This window comes from Protopterus annectens, chromosome 12.part0 (genome assembly GCF_019279795.1).
Source record: "Protopterus annectens isolate FY-2018-M chromosome 12.part0, PAN1.0, whole genome shotgun sequence".
Lineage (NCBI taxonomy): Eukaryota > Metazoa > Chordata > Ceratodontiformes > Protopteridae > Protopterus > Protopterus annectens.
The window spans coordinates 428618440-428632517 of NC_056746.1; the positions used below are offsets into that span (position 1 = coordinate 428618440).

Sequence of the window (14078 nt, forward strand, 5' to 3'; positions counted from 1 at the left end):
ACCTGTGAAATTGACCTGTTTGCACAACACTGGATGCACAATACTGTACTTAGACAAATGTCAAACATTTGTGTGGCAGGAATGGTGTGCTTAGCTGGCTTTTCACAAGTAATTGTGTGGACTGTGGTGCTTGCCAGCAGCATTTGTAGTGTGCAGGCAGTACTATTTCTTCAGTGCACCAGCAGTGAATTCAATCTGCAGGGAGTTGTCTCCCTTTCTTGAGTTGGTGCAACAATAGGGTTGATATATTTAAGTTTGGAGGGTGCCTCCCGGCTGGAAGTGCAGAAACCTCCTAGAGTGTCTCACAATCTTTATATGATGGAAGCGTCTCATTAAAGGCACTGGTGCCAAAACCTTCACAGATGGAGCAAGGAAAATCCAGATGGGCAACCCTTAAGCAATACAAGCACCAGTTGTGTATGTCCTGTCAGGGGAGCTTGTGCCCACAAACACCACATTTTTAAAACCCTTATCCATAACTAACAAAAAGACCTAATAACCAGCTAAACTCACAACAACGTAAGGAAAGATATATAGAAAATACTATACAATACTCAAACACTAACTCTAAAGATGAGAGCACTGGGCAGGAAAAACCTGCCAACAACGAAATCCTAACCCTAAGACCTATCCTAACTTACTCTAAATTACAAAAGCTACACTCACTAGCTACAATAAAATGACTAATCAGCACAAAGGGTAGAGGACATGAAAAAAACAATTTAAACCCTAGACAAAGAATTCACCTTGATGGAGCAACTGACTATGGGTAGAGGAGGCAGAGCTTGACAGGCTGAAGTCTATTGTATGTAGCCAGTCTCAGATCAGATAACTCACAGGCTGAATCCAGACAGGATGGCAACACTGGATCACTTGTTTTGATCATCAATATGGTGTAGGCCTTTTACATTTGATATTTTACTTGGGAGTATTTCATGCTTTCGAGTTTTTTTTTTTTTAACCCAATGAAGCTGTATTCAATGTTTTCACTTGATTTTTGCTTTTACAATCACACACACATGTATGCACACAGATACTTAATGTGGCACCTAATACTAGAACTACAGAGACTAATATGTCTAGCCAAGATAATTCAGATTAAAGCAGATTCCTTTCTGAAATAACATGAGATCTTAACAGGTAAAAGAATGGTACAGACTCTCCTGAATTGTAGCAGAGAAAGAAATGGAAGTAAAGAAAGTAAAATTCACTGAAGGATTTCTGGGTGTTAACAAAATTTATGTAGTATTAAAGATAGAAAATACAACTCTTGGATGAAGTTAGGTATGGCATGGTGGGGAATACAATCTTCCTTTAAATGAAGTCAGTCAATGAACAGTTTCTGAATCACTTCAAGGTTCCTATACAGAGTACAGAAGTATTAATGGGTCAACAGGTGAAAGCGCTATAACTTGTTACAAGAATAAGCCACTGCTCTGTACTTTTGTATTCTTGCTTCCTGACTGCCTTTAACCATCTGTTGTGTTGCATTCATGTTCTGAGTCAATCATGTCAGTTCAAAGTCTACAATACACTTCAATGAAGTCATACGGCTAGAGCAAGTGACAGTTTCCCTTTTAACATCGACTGCAGACTAGTGTTTTGCCATCAGATTTCTTGCCAAGAAAGTCTCAGTCAAGAGTAAAAACTACCAGATTACTTTCAAATCATTTCTTCAACTTAAAAAAACTTCACTTAGATGTAGATCGTTTAAGGGACATTAACACACTGGTGAAATGGTACATGGGGCAGTTATACGTGATACTACACTGGGACACAAATTAGACTGTCAAAGAGATGAGATAAGAAGAGAGGAAGGAGAACAGTTGGACTGAATGAGCTGGGGCAAAAGTACTGTAACAGAAGAAAAAAAAATTCTATATGGCCATCAAATTACTTCCCATCTCTACTTCATACCCATAAAGACTTGCACTGAATTTTTCAACTCCAGCAGGTAAAGTCAGGACCTAATCAGTTGCTCTGTAAAAATTAAAGAAAAAAATACCAAAAAGAAATGCAATCAGCACCATTCTGACCTTTTAATCTGTTCTTTTGTGACTAGACAGCCATAACTTTTAATTAGTAGGAATACAGCAGGCACCTTCACGTACCTGATTGCTTTTCATAGGAGATGCCATGTTTACTCAACAAATCTTGCAACCTTTGTACTTCTCCCGACAGTTTTGTGAGCTCCTATAAATTTTAAAACAAAGCATTTTTTTATATTCACAAACAAGGATAAAACACTACAAAAATAAAGTTTTATCTTTAATATTACTGCAACAATAATACAATTATTAGAACACATCACACTGCTACTTAAAATGCTAGCTGCAATACTCTGGTATAAATCTGAGACATTAAAAATCAGAACCTTCATGCCTTTCAGTGATTGCCAAGCTCATTTCTGAGGGTTCCTATCAGATAGTTGACCTTCTGCAAGTTCGAACCTCATATGGTTGAGACCATAAGTTTGAATTTTCAGATGTTCACGCATTTCAACAGAAATCTCCGTAAGGGGAGGTTTCCATTTTGTTCAATATGGTGCAATCTCGGAGTTGGAATATTTAAGTAGCGGGGGGTGCAGGAGGGCGTGCCCCTCTGCTTACAACAGTTTATTTGTTTTCTTTTCTTTTTTTTTTTATCCATAGTCTAATTTTTTTATCTTTGAACAGGATGGTTTAAACATTCCGTGTTCGAAGTTATTAAACTTCAACTATGTGATATAGACACCATTTCTGATATAACCAGGAACATGATGTTGTTCTGTGACCACCATCTGTAGGATTATTATGACAGAGACACAGCAGCAGCATTTTAGGGAGAGTGTGTAGTCTACATGGCAGTAGTTCATTTACAGGAGTTCATCTCATCTGACAGCATTTTACTTTATGTAATAACCTTTTTACTTCTGCTGTGTAACTGTACATGTAGCTGAATTACCAAGTGGTTCAATTTAACACACAATATATTCTCACAAGTGGAAACATGGTGTTGTATCTGGTTGCTACAGTGCTTTACTAGAAGGTTCTGTGTGTGCCTAACAGACAGGATGGCATGTCCGAGTAGAGATTCTAAGACTATTATTACTTGTTATATACTAGTACTGCTCATACAGACTGCGCAGATAAGCACCACGGGTCCTCTTCCTTGGCAGATACAGACACCATGACTAGTTGCTGAGATGAGAGAAATCTCTCTTTCAGTGCAACACAGGACAATCTTGGATTACAATGCTTTTGGGGTACATGCCTCATACACAGATATAGGGGATTTTCCTCCCACAAAAGTACTTATTTCAAAACCGTGTTGAGACATTTTGACATTTTTCAACTGTGTTAATTTGTTTTATGTTTTTTTTAGTGATTTTAGTTTTCATTTACTGCATCTCATGTTTTTAATTTCTGCTAAATGGCATAGCAGTAAAAAAAGAAAAAAAACTTTGATCCATACTGCTCAGTATATGTGGAATGTCACGGATGCAGTTCTGTAAAATGGCTAGAAGAAAATCCACAGCTGACTGGAAAGTGATGGCTCAAAAATAATGTTATACTAATTCAATATTTCTAACTGGAAAAATAAATATTTTCAATTTTTATTTTCCTGCTTTTCAAAAGCAAACAAAACATACAATAAAATAATTTGCAAGTGACACTCCATAGATTTATCATGGAAATTATCTTAACAAAACAGATAATCAAAGACCTTACAATTGTACAGTGTGTGTATGGAAATGTTTGCATAGTACAATGTTCCTTTCTTACATTTCTGTTTTAAATAAAGTGCACTCGGGTGCATCGAAATGAAAGTATCACTGACAGAATTATTGAAGCACAATTCTTACATCAGCATGTAAAGATTTAATGGGCCAGGTGTCAGTTACTCAGTTAACCTACCTCAAAAATGCATACACTAAAAAGATAGTACTCCTAGAAGCTGCTGTACTAACTAGTCTGCATGCTAAATCTTCAGGCTGTAAAACTAACTTCACTTCAGAAGTTGTTAGTTGTAATCCTGCATTTTAAAGTGTACAAGTGGCCAGTTTAAGGAAATACTCACAATAAACATATTATTTCAGTTTTATACAATACATGACATTAAAAATTATTTGATAAATTTACTCACTGAAGCTATGATTACCAAACTATGAAAACTTACATTACTAGAGTTTGGAATGTGATCAATTAGCTGCTTTAAAAATTGAACCTGTAACAGATGGCATAAAACATTGTCTGCACGAACAGATATTCAACCATTGGGATATTAAAAGACAGAGTCAGATAATGACATCTGTCCTGTCTGTGACATTAACCTGTGACAGTATATTTTCTAAAACAAAACTATGACACACACACACACACATATATATATATATATATATATATATATAGGTTCACTACTAAATATTGAAATTCCACAATCCCGATACTCTGAATACAGACACTCAGAATCTCGAGATTGTGGAATCTCGAAATTAAAAAAAAAAAAAAAATTACAACAGAAAACCAACAGTAATAATGTTTATGCAGTGGGACAAACTCTCCTGCACCCCCACACCTCCTGCAACTTAAATATTCCAACTCCGAGATCACACTACAGTGGAGAGAAGGGCAAAGTTCCCGTTCTGCACAGGTAATCTCCATTCACTGTTTTCAAGATTCCACAACCTCGAGATTCTGGGTGTTGGTATTCAGAATCTCTGGATTGTGGAATTTCGATATTTTGTACTGAACCCATATATATACACACACACACACACACACACACACACACACACACACACACACACACACACACACATATATATATATAAAATATATAAATGCAATCTCATCTGCATCAAAGAACCTCAAAGTTCACCGAACCATGGTGAACCAGATTTGATGCTTCATAACAGTAGCCCTACAAAGACAGCACCGCTACTCAATGCCTAAAAAAGCAAACTGGTTACCAGTTTGGAAATAAAATACACTTTAGTAGGATCCCTCATCTCATCTACAAATTACTCACTTCAAATTTATACATACACTTAGGTAGCCGACATTTCCAGCACACATCTCATTATAATCTAAGATCTCGTTACACCTCAGTTCCTACTCTGCACACAAGACTAAGCTCCACTGTACTAAAAACAGTTTTTTTCCCCTCCCCTCATATATGGCAACCCCTCACTACACAACAAACAGAATCTGAAACAGTCACTAAATTCAGATCCCAGATTAAAAAAAACAGTCTTGTTCAAGGAGGAATCCTGCTCATATTTTGATCCTGATCCTCAAACCTAGCTTACCTCTCAAAGTTTTAATGGACAAAGACAGGTGATAATCTCCCTCTCAATATACAAACTTCTCCTCTTCACCTACTTCCCCTCTTCCTGTCCTTTTCTCATCCAACGACCTTCATTGCACAATTTTTCCTTTTCATCCTTCCCACCTCTCCCTCACCACCTAACATTTGTCTCCTCCTCCTGCCTTCTCTACTCCTCTTCCTGCATGCTCTCCTCATCTGTGCTCCAGAACACTTTCTCAATCCTGAGGTTTTCATAGGAGGTTACTATTCGCCCTAGAGCCTTTGTAAGCCTAGCCATGTTGTTCCCTTATTGACCAAGTTGTATGGTTTATATCTGCAGTGTAAGTCTATGATCAGCACCAACTGCCCTTTTCCATGAGTGACACAGGTGACACTCCCAGGGTAAATTTACGGTCTCCCATCCAGTTGTCTAAGTTACCTTTAAATAGGGTCAATGATCAGCTTGTTTTACACAATTTGGGAGTTTATTCCAGAGGAGTGGCAATCTCTGAGAGACATATCTGTAACTCCAGCATGTCTTGTTAATGTCACAGGCTAGGTTAAGATCCCTACAGCAAATGAATCTTGCCCCATTTGACTTGTGGACCTGCAGCATTTACATTAGGGCAGGGTCTGAGACTGCTGTGTAGGCTAGCACAAGTTTTATCTTCCCTCCCTCTCCCTAACTGCACATAATGTAGATACATTACTGTATATAAAGTAAACGTAATTACAACAGCCCATCCTACAAACTTTAATAGTACTTAAGAGTGTGTGTAATTTCAAGTTGTAGCAGTTCAACTCAAATTCTTTTTATTGAACATGTATCTTACTCTTTGTTGTTAAGCTGTTATGCTACTTTTTTAAGTCTTGGTTCTCTCCTAGGCTGAGTCTGAAAATGGTCCAATCAGATTAGCTCTTTTATCTGGTTAATAAATTTAAATAAAATAAGATAAAATAAATACCAAGACAAAACCTATCACTGTGAAAAATACTCTGATGGCAGAACGGTGGATACTATAAACAAAGCATGTTTATTAGCAGAACAGACTGTTTTGAACATTCAAGTATGGGTAAAAATCTTAAATTTGAAATTTTGTGGCTGTGGTACAATGTATAATCTTCATGTAGCCATAAACAGGTTAGTTTTGTAAAACTGCACGATTTTTCAGAGATCTTGTTATGGACATAAGTAATAGCATTAAGGCATCATAGTACATACTACATCAGAAAAAGATGGCCATTATTTTAAATGCCAGCATCTGCAGGTGTTACAAGACTATATGATGTAGAGTGGAACAAACATTTGGAAACAATGGATATAAAATCACACTAGTAGAGGTAAAGCCCGGACTGCTTCTGTATATTACCATCTTAAAGAAAAAACGTCAGAGAATATGGCATTTCTATTTGAACTGAGTAATTAAAACACTTCACCAAAAGACCACACATGCGACTCTGTCTCTTCAATTACACTTGCATTTGAAATAAAGAACAGTTTAGGTGTGCATCCGCTTATCTATCAGTCAAATAAATTTTTTAATTTTTAATTACAAAACTTTAGCTACCACACTAACTCACAAAATCAAGCATGGTGTAGCTGAACCTCTAAGTGGGCAACACGGATTAAAAGTGTATTTTGATCTTATAAATAAGCAAAAGAAAAATATATCTATATAGTTTGCTTACATCTCTGCATTTTTCCATAGTTTCAAAATCCTTTGCTTTCTTCTTTTCACCATCTTCTGGTTTGGTGTCACGTTCTTTTGAATTTTTTTGGTAGCCAGCTTCTTCAAAAATCTCTCTCAGTATTTTTTTATATCCCTAATCAAATGAGATAAACATTTATTCAACAGTTAGCTAAAATTATAACTACATAGGTTTTACTTTTAAATACTGTGGGTACTAAAACATCCAAGTATCTCTAGCCAGTAAATATTCTGTGATGACATGAAACTAGAACAGATTTGCAGACCAAAACACAAAACAGTACTATGATAACAATGAGAATCAAACAAAGGAGGTTAGAAAAGTTTGTAAAGAAAAAAAACAAGTAATCTCCGTGGTATCCCCGAAGTCTCAAATAAGCCACTAAACAAGTACAATGGGTACAAAAGCAAAACAGTGTAAAAAACTTCTCTGTGTGGAAGATTTTCAATCCATATATATCTAGTTAATCACTGTATATTAATCAAATCAGACAATGGTAGTAGAAGTAGCAAACTTAAACTTGTCTTAAGTCAAAAAAATAATAAAAAATATATGATTAAAATATTGTACAGAATTATTAAGTATTCGGAAGTAATCCAAGCAGGGTAGGCAGTCTGTTTGTCTGTGTACTTAATAAAGGATTTTCAACTGGAAACAGACTGCCTATCCTGCTTGGATTACTTTTGAATACTTAGTAATTCTGTACAATATTTTAATTATACATTTTTTTATTAATTTTTTTACTTAAGATGAGTTTAAGTTCACTACTTCTACTACCATTGTCTGATCTGATTAATATACAGTGATTGACTAGAGATATATGGACTGAAAATCTTCCACACAGAGAAGTCTAAAAAGTCTGAAGAGAGACTTGACAGGCAATTTACAAAAGGAACAATGCGAGGACATATGTATGGCTCCTGAGTATGTAACAAAGTCTAAGAGGTTAAGGATTTTTGCTTGGAAGTATTTGCATTGGTATTTTTATACCCCAAGCAGATTTTAAAGAATTTTTCCTCAGATAGACAGCAAATGCTAGAAGTGTAATGGGAAAGAGGGGTAACCAGGAACTTTTTGGAGTAAAACGAGTTGGCAGACTTTAAAATTTCTACAGAGTACTTTGTCAAAAAAAGTCAGGTAAGCAAAAGTACAGTTTTGTACCTACCATAAATGTAGATGTTCGAGTGTGCATACAGCTGCAGTCATCACACTTGGGGTTATCCTGCTGTCAGGCGGGTCCTCGGTCGGCCGAATTCCAAAGTCTAGGTCCGGCGTCAGTTGTCGCTTCTTCCCTGACAGTGCGTCAGGGGTATAAAAGAGGCAGCCAACGCCATTTTCTTCAGTTTTTCTTGCCCCAGATGTCAGGTGCCCCCAGAAAGGAAGGCAAAACATGATGTCATGCAAACATACATAAGTAGATAAATCAAAATAAGAAGTTATGTACCTACCATAACGTTCCATGTTAGTTGTCTTCTCTCGCCTTCTTTCTTGCTGGATGAGATCTGGATGGGTTCGGAGCCGATCCTCGGCTCCGACTTGGCACTTACTAAGCTCAAGAGCTAATTTTACCAGCTCGAGGCAACCCTATATCCCATGATGCAAGGCGGAGACTACCCAGATCTCGTTTGGTAGCTAAGGAAATTATGCAATATATTCTTCCAACTGGAGAGGAGGAAGAAAAAGTAACAATACTAAAAATGACAATCATAATCATCATAATCCTCTGAAAGGGATCAACCTAATCTAGTGACACTAGAAGCTGATTAGCTAGAAAAAGGATAAAACCTCTTAAGAGAAGAGGCATAATCTTCTCGGTCTGACCAGGCTAGGGGGATGGAGGGCGGGATGCAAGAAAGAAGGCGAGAAGACAACTAACATGGAACGTTATGGTAGGTACATAACTTCTTAATGTTAAGTTGTCAATCTCGCCTTCATTCTTGCTGGATGGGACCGCGTCCCTAGCACCTCTATCCTGGGTGGCTCAATGGAACAGACTCTTGAGAACGGTGGAACCAAAATTCGCTCTGTCTCTGGAGGCCAAGTCTAATTTGTAATGTGAAACAAAGGTATGAGGAGAGGCCCATGTGGCTGCTGCACAAATAGTGTCTATTGGAAGTCTAGCCTGAAAAGCTGCAGATGTAGCTAGAGCTCTGGTAGAATGGGCTTTTGGCCTAGAAATCAACTCTTTGCCTCTGAGCTGATAAATGTAAGTAATCACAGAAGACAGCCATCTAGATAAAGTCACCTTGGAGACTGGAAGGCCTTTCCTGTTCTCTGCATAGGATAGAAACAGTTGATCAGATTTCCTAAAACGTTTAGTTTTGTCTAGATAATATCTGAGTTGGCGGTGAACATCAAGATAATGTAGTTTTTGTTCCGCTCTATCAGAATAATTTGGGAAAAAAAACTGGAAGATCAATGGATTGATCTAAGTTGTCTCATGATGCCACTTTGGGTAAGAAAGACGGATTAGTCCTTAGAGATACCCTGTCTTTGTGGAAGATTAAGTAGGGAGGACGAATGCAGAGAGCATGAAGCTCAGATACTCTCCTGGCAGAAGTAATGGCGACTAGAAAGAGTGTCTTCCAAGAAAGAAATTTCAATGAACAGGCAGCCGCAGGTTCGAAAGGGGGAAGAATCAAGGATGTTAAAATTAAATTTAGATCCCACTGTGGTGGGGGGTCTCTAATCGGAGGTTTAAGTAAAAAGATACCTCTAAGGAATGCCTTGCAAAGTTTATGTGACATAATGTTGTGGTCCAAAAGCCTATATGAAAATTCGAAATGGCTGCCAGCTGAACCTTTACTGTGGAGGAAGAAGATCCTGAATGAAAAATCTCAGCTAGGAAGTCCAAGACCGAATGAATCGGAGCAGTATAGGGGTCTATATTCCTAGCTTTTGCCCAGAAGGAGAAACGTTGCCATTTACTAGTGTAAATCCTTCTGGTGGAAGATATAAGGGAAGCTACTATGATATCCCGGACGGGATTAGAAATCATAGGAAGCCTGGCTAAGGATGGAAGTGGAGCAACCAAGCAGTGAGGTTGACAGAAGGTACGGATTGGTGCAGCTGCCCCGACTGGTGGGTCAGAAGATCTGGAACCGGGTCCAGATGCCATGGCTGTACCAAGAGATAACGATGTAGGAACGGAAACCATACCTGTCGAGGCCAATAAGGGGCAATGAGAATCAACTTGGCTCTCAAGGCGGTTGCTTTCTGAATTACTTGAGGTATCGAGGAAAGGGGGGAAAAGCATAAAGAAGTCCCCGGGGCCAATCTTGGGTTAGAGCGTCTCTGGGGGGATGGCCTGGAAGGGGGAAGAGAGAGAAGAAGTCTGGGCATTTGCTGTTTTGAGGTGTAGCAAAAAGGTTGCAGCAAGGAAGGCCCCACTCCTGAAAAATCTCTTCCGTCACTGATTGTTTGAGAGACCACTCGTGAGGCATGAGAATAGCTCTGCTCAACCTGTCCGCTATGATGTTGGATTTCCCGGGGATATGCGTTGCTATCAGAAACCGCTGAGAAGAGATTGCCCACTGCCAAAGTCTGAGAGCCTCTCAACACAGTGGACAGGACTTGGTTCCGCCTTGTTTGTTGATATACCACACTACGGACATATTGTCCGTTTGGACTGCAATAGTTCCCAGGGGAAGAGAGTCGTTGAGGGCTTGCAACGTTAAAAGCACTGCTCTCATCTCTAGGACATTTATGTGCAGGTGGTATTCGAAAGGTTGCCAAGTGCCATGGACCATCCTGCCAGTAATAATGCCCCCCCCCCCCCGATCAGGGAGGCGTCCGATGTAACCGTGGCGACCGGGGCAGGAGGAACAAAGGGTCTGCCCTGATGGACTTGAGGGGACAATATCCACCAGGTCAGATGCCTTTTGCAAGTTGGAGTTATTGTGATCCTGTGATGCATGGGAAGTTGTTGAAAGGACCATTGGGCGAATAGCATCCATTGTAGAAGACGCATGTAAAAGCGGGCAAAGGGAAGAAGTGTTATGGCGGCCGCCATAAGACCCAATACTTTCAGAGCAAATCTGGCCTGAATTTTGTTGCTGAGAAGAATCACCTGGACGTGACTTTGAATGTCCAAGATCCTTTGGTCTGTTAACTTTGCTGAAAGTTGTACGGTGTCCAATTTTGCGCCTATAAAAGTAATAGATTGACAAGGCGACAAGGCAGATTTTTGAAATTTATAGAAATCCTAGCCCTCTGCAAATGTGAATGGTGTAATCTCTGGCTTGGAGAAGTTGATGCCTGGTGGTGGCAGTGAGGAGCCAGTCGTCTAGATATGGAAACACCTGGAATCCTTGACGTCTCAGGTGAGCCGTAACCGCTGCTATACATTTGGTGAACACTCTGGGGCTGTAGTGAGTCCAAAGGGCAGGGCCCTGAGTTGGAAGTGACTGGTCCCCAGCGAAGCGGAGAAATCTTCTGGAGCCTGTGAATTTCTATGTGATAGTACGATCCTGAAGATCTACCGAGCACATCCAATTGTCCTTGCCCAGAAAGGGTAGAATGGACTGAAGCGTGACCATCCGAATCTTGTTTTCTTTACAAACTTGTTTAGTTTGCTCAGATCTAATATTGGTCTCCAGTCCCCTGTCTTTTTTGGTATTAAAACGAACCTTCAGTAGATTCCGGATCCTATTTGGTCTGCTGGGACTGGCTGGATGGCTCTTTTGCTAGCAGTTTTGATATCTCTGGTACTGCTAGTTCCCTTAGACCGGTGGAACGCCTGGAAGGGTTCCCTTTTGCTGAATTGGGGTTTGAATAAAGGGAATTTTGTAACCCTCGGATATAATCAACTTTACCCATTTGTCTTGAGAAAGGGAAAGCCAGGCTATTGGGTACAGCGATAATCTTCCCCCGACTGCCTCCGAAGGTGGACAATCGGGCAACATCTCAGGGATGCTGGAAGGGTTTGTCAGAAAGAGGCTCTCTGCTACCCTGATTCTGCGGACCCCCTCTGCCCCTAGGGCGGCGTCTGTTGTTGTTACCCCCTCTGCCTCTGGGGTAAACTGTCCTCGTGTGTCAGGCGTGACTCCTTGAGATTTGCAGAACCGCATTTTCCCTCCCTTCTGACCTTTTGGGTAAGGTCTTGAAGGGGTGGAGAAATGGACTCCTACGGCAGAAAGAGTCTTGCCATCTTGTTCGCATCTAGTCAAGGTGTCTTTCACTTGAGGTCCGAACAAGGTCAAACCATCAAAAGGGGAGTTTGTGAAGGACGCTTTGAAGGGGTCTGCAAAATTACAAAGCCGCATCCAGGACTGACGCCTTAAAGCCACTCCTGTGCCTGCATCCCTACTCGCTCCATCGGCTGCATAAGAAATGAGCCGCATGGAGGAGTTAACAATGGAGTTTAGGATTCCTAGCTGTGAGCTAATCTTATCTGGAGACCCAGCAGCTGACGGATCCTGTAAAACATCTCCCAACTCTTTAAGAACATCTCTTTGAAGGCGGGTGAAGTGACACAAGTAGTTCAGCGATCGCATAGCAAAGGTCGCTGAAGAAAAAATCCGCTTGCCGTACCTGTCCATAGTCCTAGAATCCTTGTTAGGAGGATGGACAGGTACTGAAGGATCAGCTAAGTTCCTTCTTGGTGGCTGCAGCCACCACCATGGCATCAACCGGGACACCTTTTGTTAAATATTGCCTATCAGGTGGGGCTGTAATGAATTTAGAAGGCCTCCTAGGAACAGGTTCCACCGAATCCGGGGCCATCCACGCCTTCCGAGCCACCACGTCCATAAGAGGGTCGAAAGGCGGAGACACCCAGGAGGTGGAGGGTCGAGATCCGAATGCCTCCAGGTATACTGACTCGCCCTCGGAAGGATTAAGGGAGGGCCAGTTCCCCCTCTGCTTAAGGAGTTCAAAGATGTCTGAGAAAGAGACATCCTCAGAGGAGGACCTTGGGAATCCCTCCGACTCACCCAAGTCAGTATCAGATGTAATAGACTTGGGGGAGTCTAGATGTTTCCTCTTACATGTCCTCTTACGCGGAGGTTCACCTGACGGATCAGGAGAAACCTCAGAAGAGGAAGATATTCCCAATGGGGAAACCTGAGGCGTTGGATCTCTGGGTCCGGGAGCAAGAGAGTGGGAAGAGACGTCAGCAGGCACTGTAGTGGGAGGAGCTGATGGAACTGACCGTTGACTACGCCCAGGGGCTAGTACACTCCTCACCACCTCGAAGGCTCCCCCATCAGAGAGACCAGAAGGTTCCCGCTCCGAAGAGATAGGAACTCCAGGCCTCACCGAGAGGGAAGGCTCCGAGGCAGATGTCGGGGCTGAGCTCACCAATGCCGAAGTCCCGAGAGGGAGAATGGGGTCGGACAAGGGTCCGATGCCACTCGCCCCCTCGGAGCTGACGAGAGAGACCAGACGCCCGGATCCCTCCAATGAAGGCCTCAAGGAGGAAATCGGAGCGGAGGACGACGGAGCCGAAAGGGGGGGTGGTATCGGCTCCGAAGCTACAACAGTCACGGCTCCGAGGAGCTCCGGCTCCGAGCTCTGTAAGAGAGTCGAAGGAGGAATGTTAAGTGGATGTGAGATAGCTACCGTCTGTTGAGACGGGCTATGGAGCATTTGGGCCAATGCCTGAGACTTTAATAGTCTACTCACCACTCTCTCGAGGTCGTGATCAGACAGCCTGGACGACCGAGAAGAACGGCTCCGATGGCTCCGCTCCGAGAGCAGGGGTGATCTCGAGCCGAACGTATCGATTCCAATGAGGGGGATCGTGATCTCTTTTTAGAGATAGGTAGAGCCGAAGGAGCCGAGGATACGTCGGCTCCAGCCGGAGCCGACACTGAGTGTCCAGATCTGGCAGTATCGGCGCCGGATGGAGCCGATACTGTGACTTCTAAAAGGGAAGGATCGGCTCCGGCCGGAGCCGATCTCGACACTGAAGAAGCAGAACCAGTAGCCGATGGCTTGGGACTTGAAGCCGAAGGCTTGACAGGTTTTGAGGGTTTCCCCGGAGCCGACTTAGTCGGGGAGCTCTCAGGCTTTAATAAGCCCCTCAATATTAATTTATTTCTGTGCTCCTGCAGGACTCTTGGGCTGAAGGCATGACA

General features: G+C 41.6%; 1 protein-coding gene across 2 annotated transcripts in view; it reads right to left on the reverse strand.

The window, feature by feature from the left end:
- GNPTG (N-acetylglucosamine-1-phosphate transferase subunit gamma) overlaps window positions 1-14078 on the reverse strand; it is a 454757-nt gene that overhangs the window by 65045 nt on the left and 375634 nt on the right. For both annotated transcript variants that reach the window (XM_044089544.1, XM_044089545.1), the window contains exons 9-10: window positions 6979-7113; window positions 2112-2193 (exon numbers count right to left, since the gene is read on the reverse strand). In XM_044089544.1, the coding sequence (XP_043945479.1) occupies window positions 2112-2193; window positions 6979-7113 (217 nt within the window). The remainder of the gene's footprint in view (window positions 1-2111; window positions 2194-6978; window positions 7114-14078) is intronic.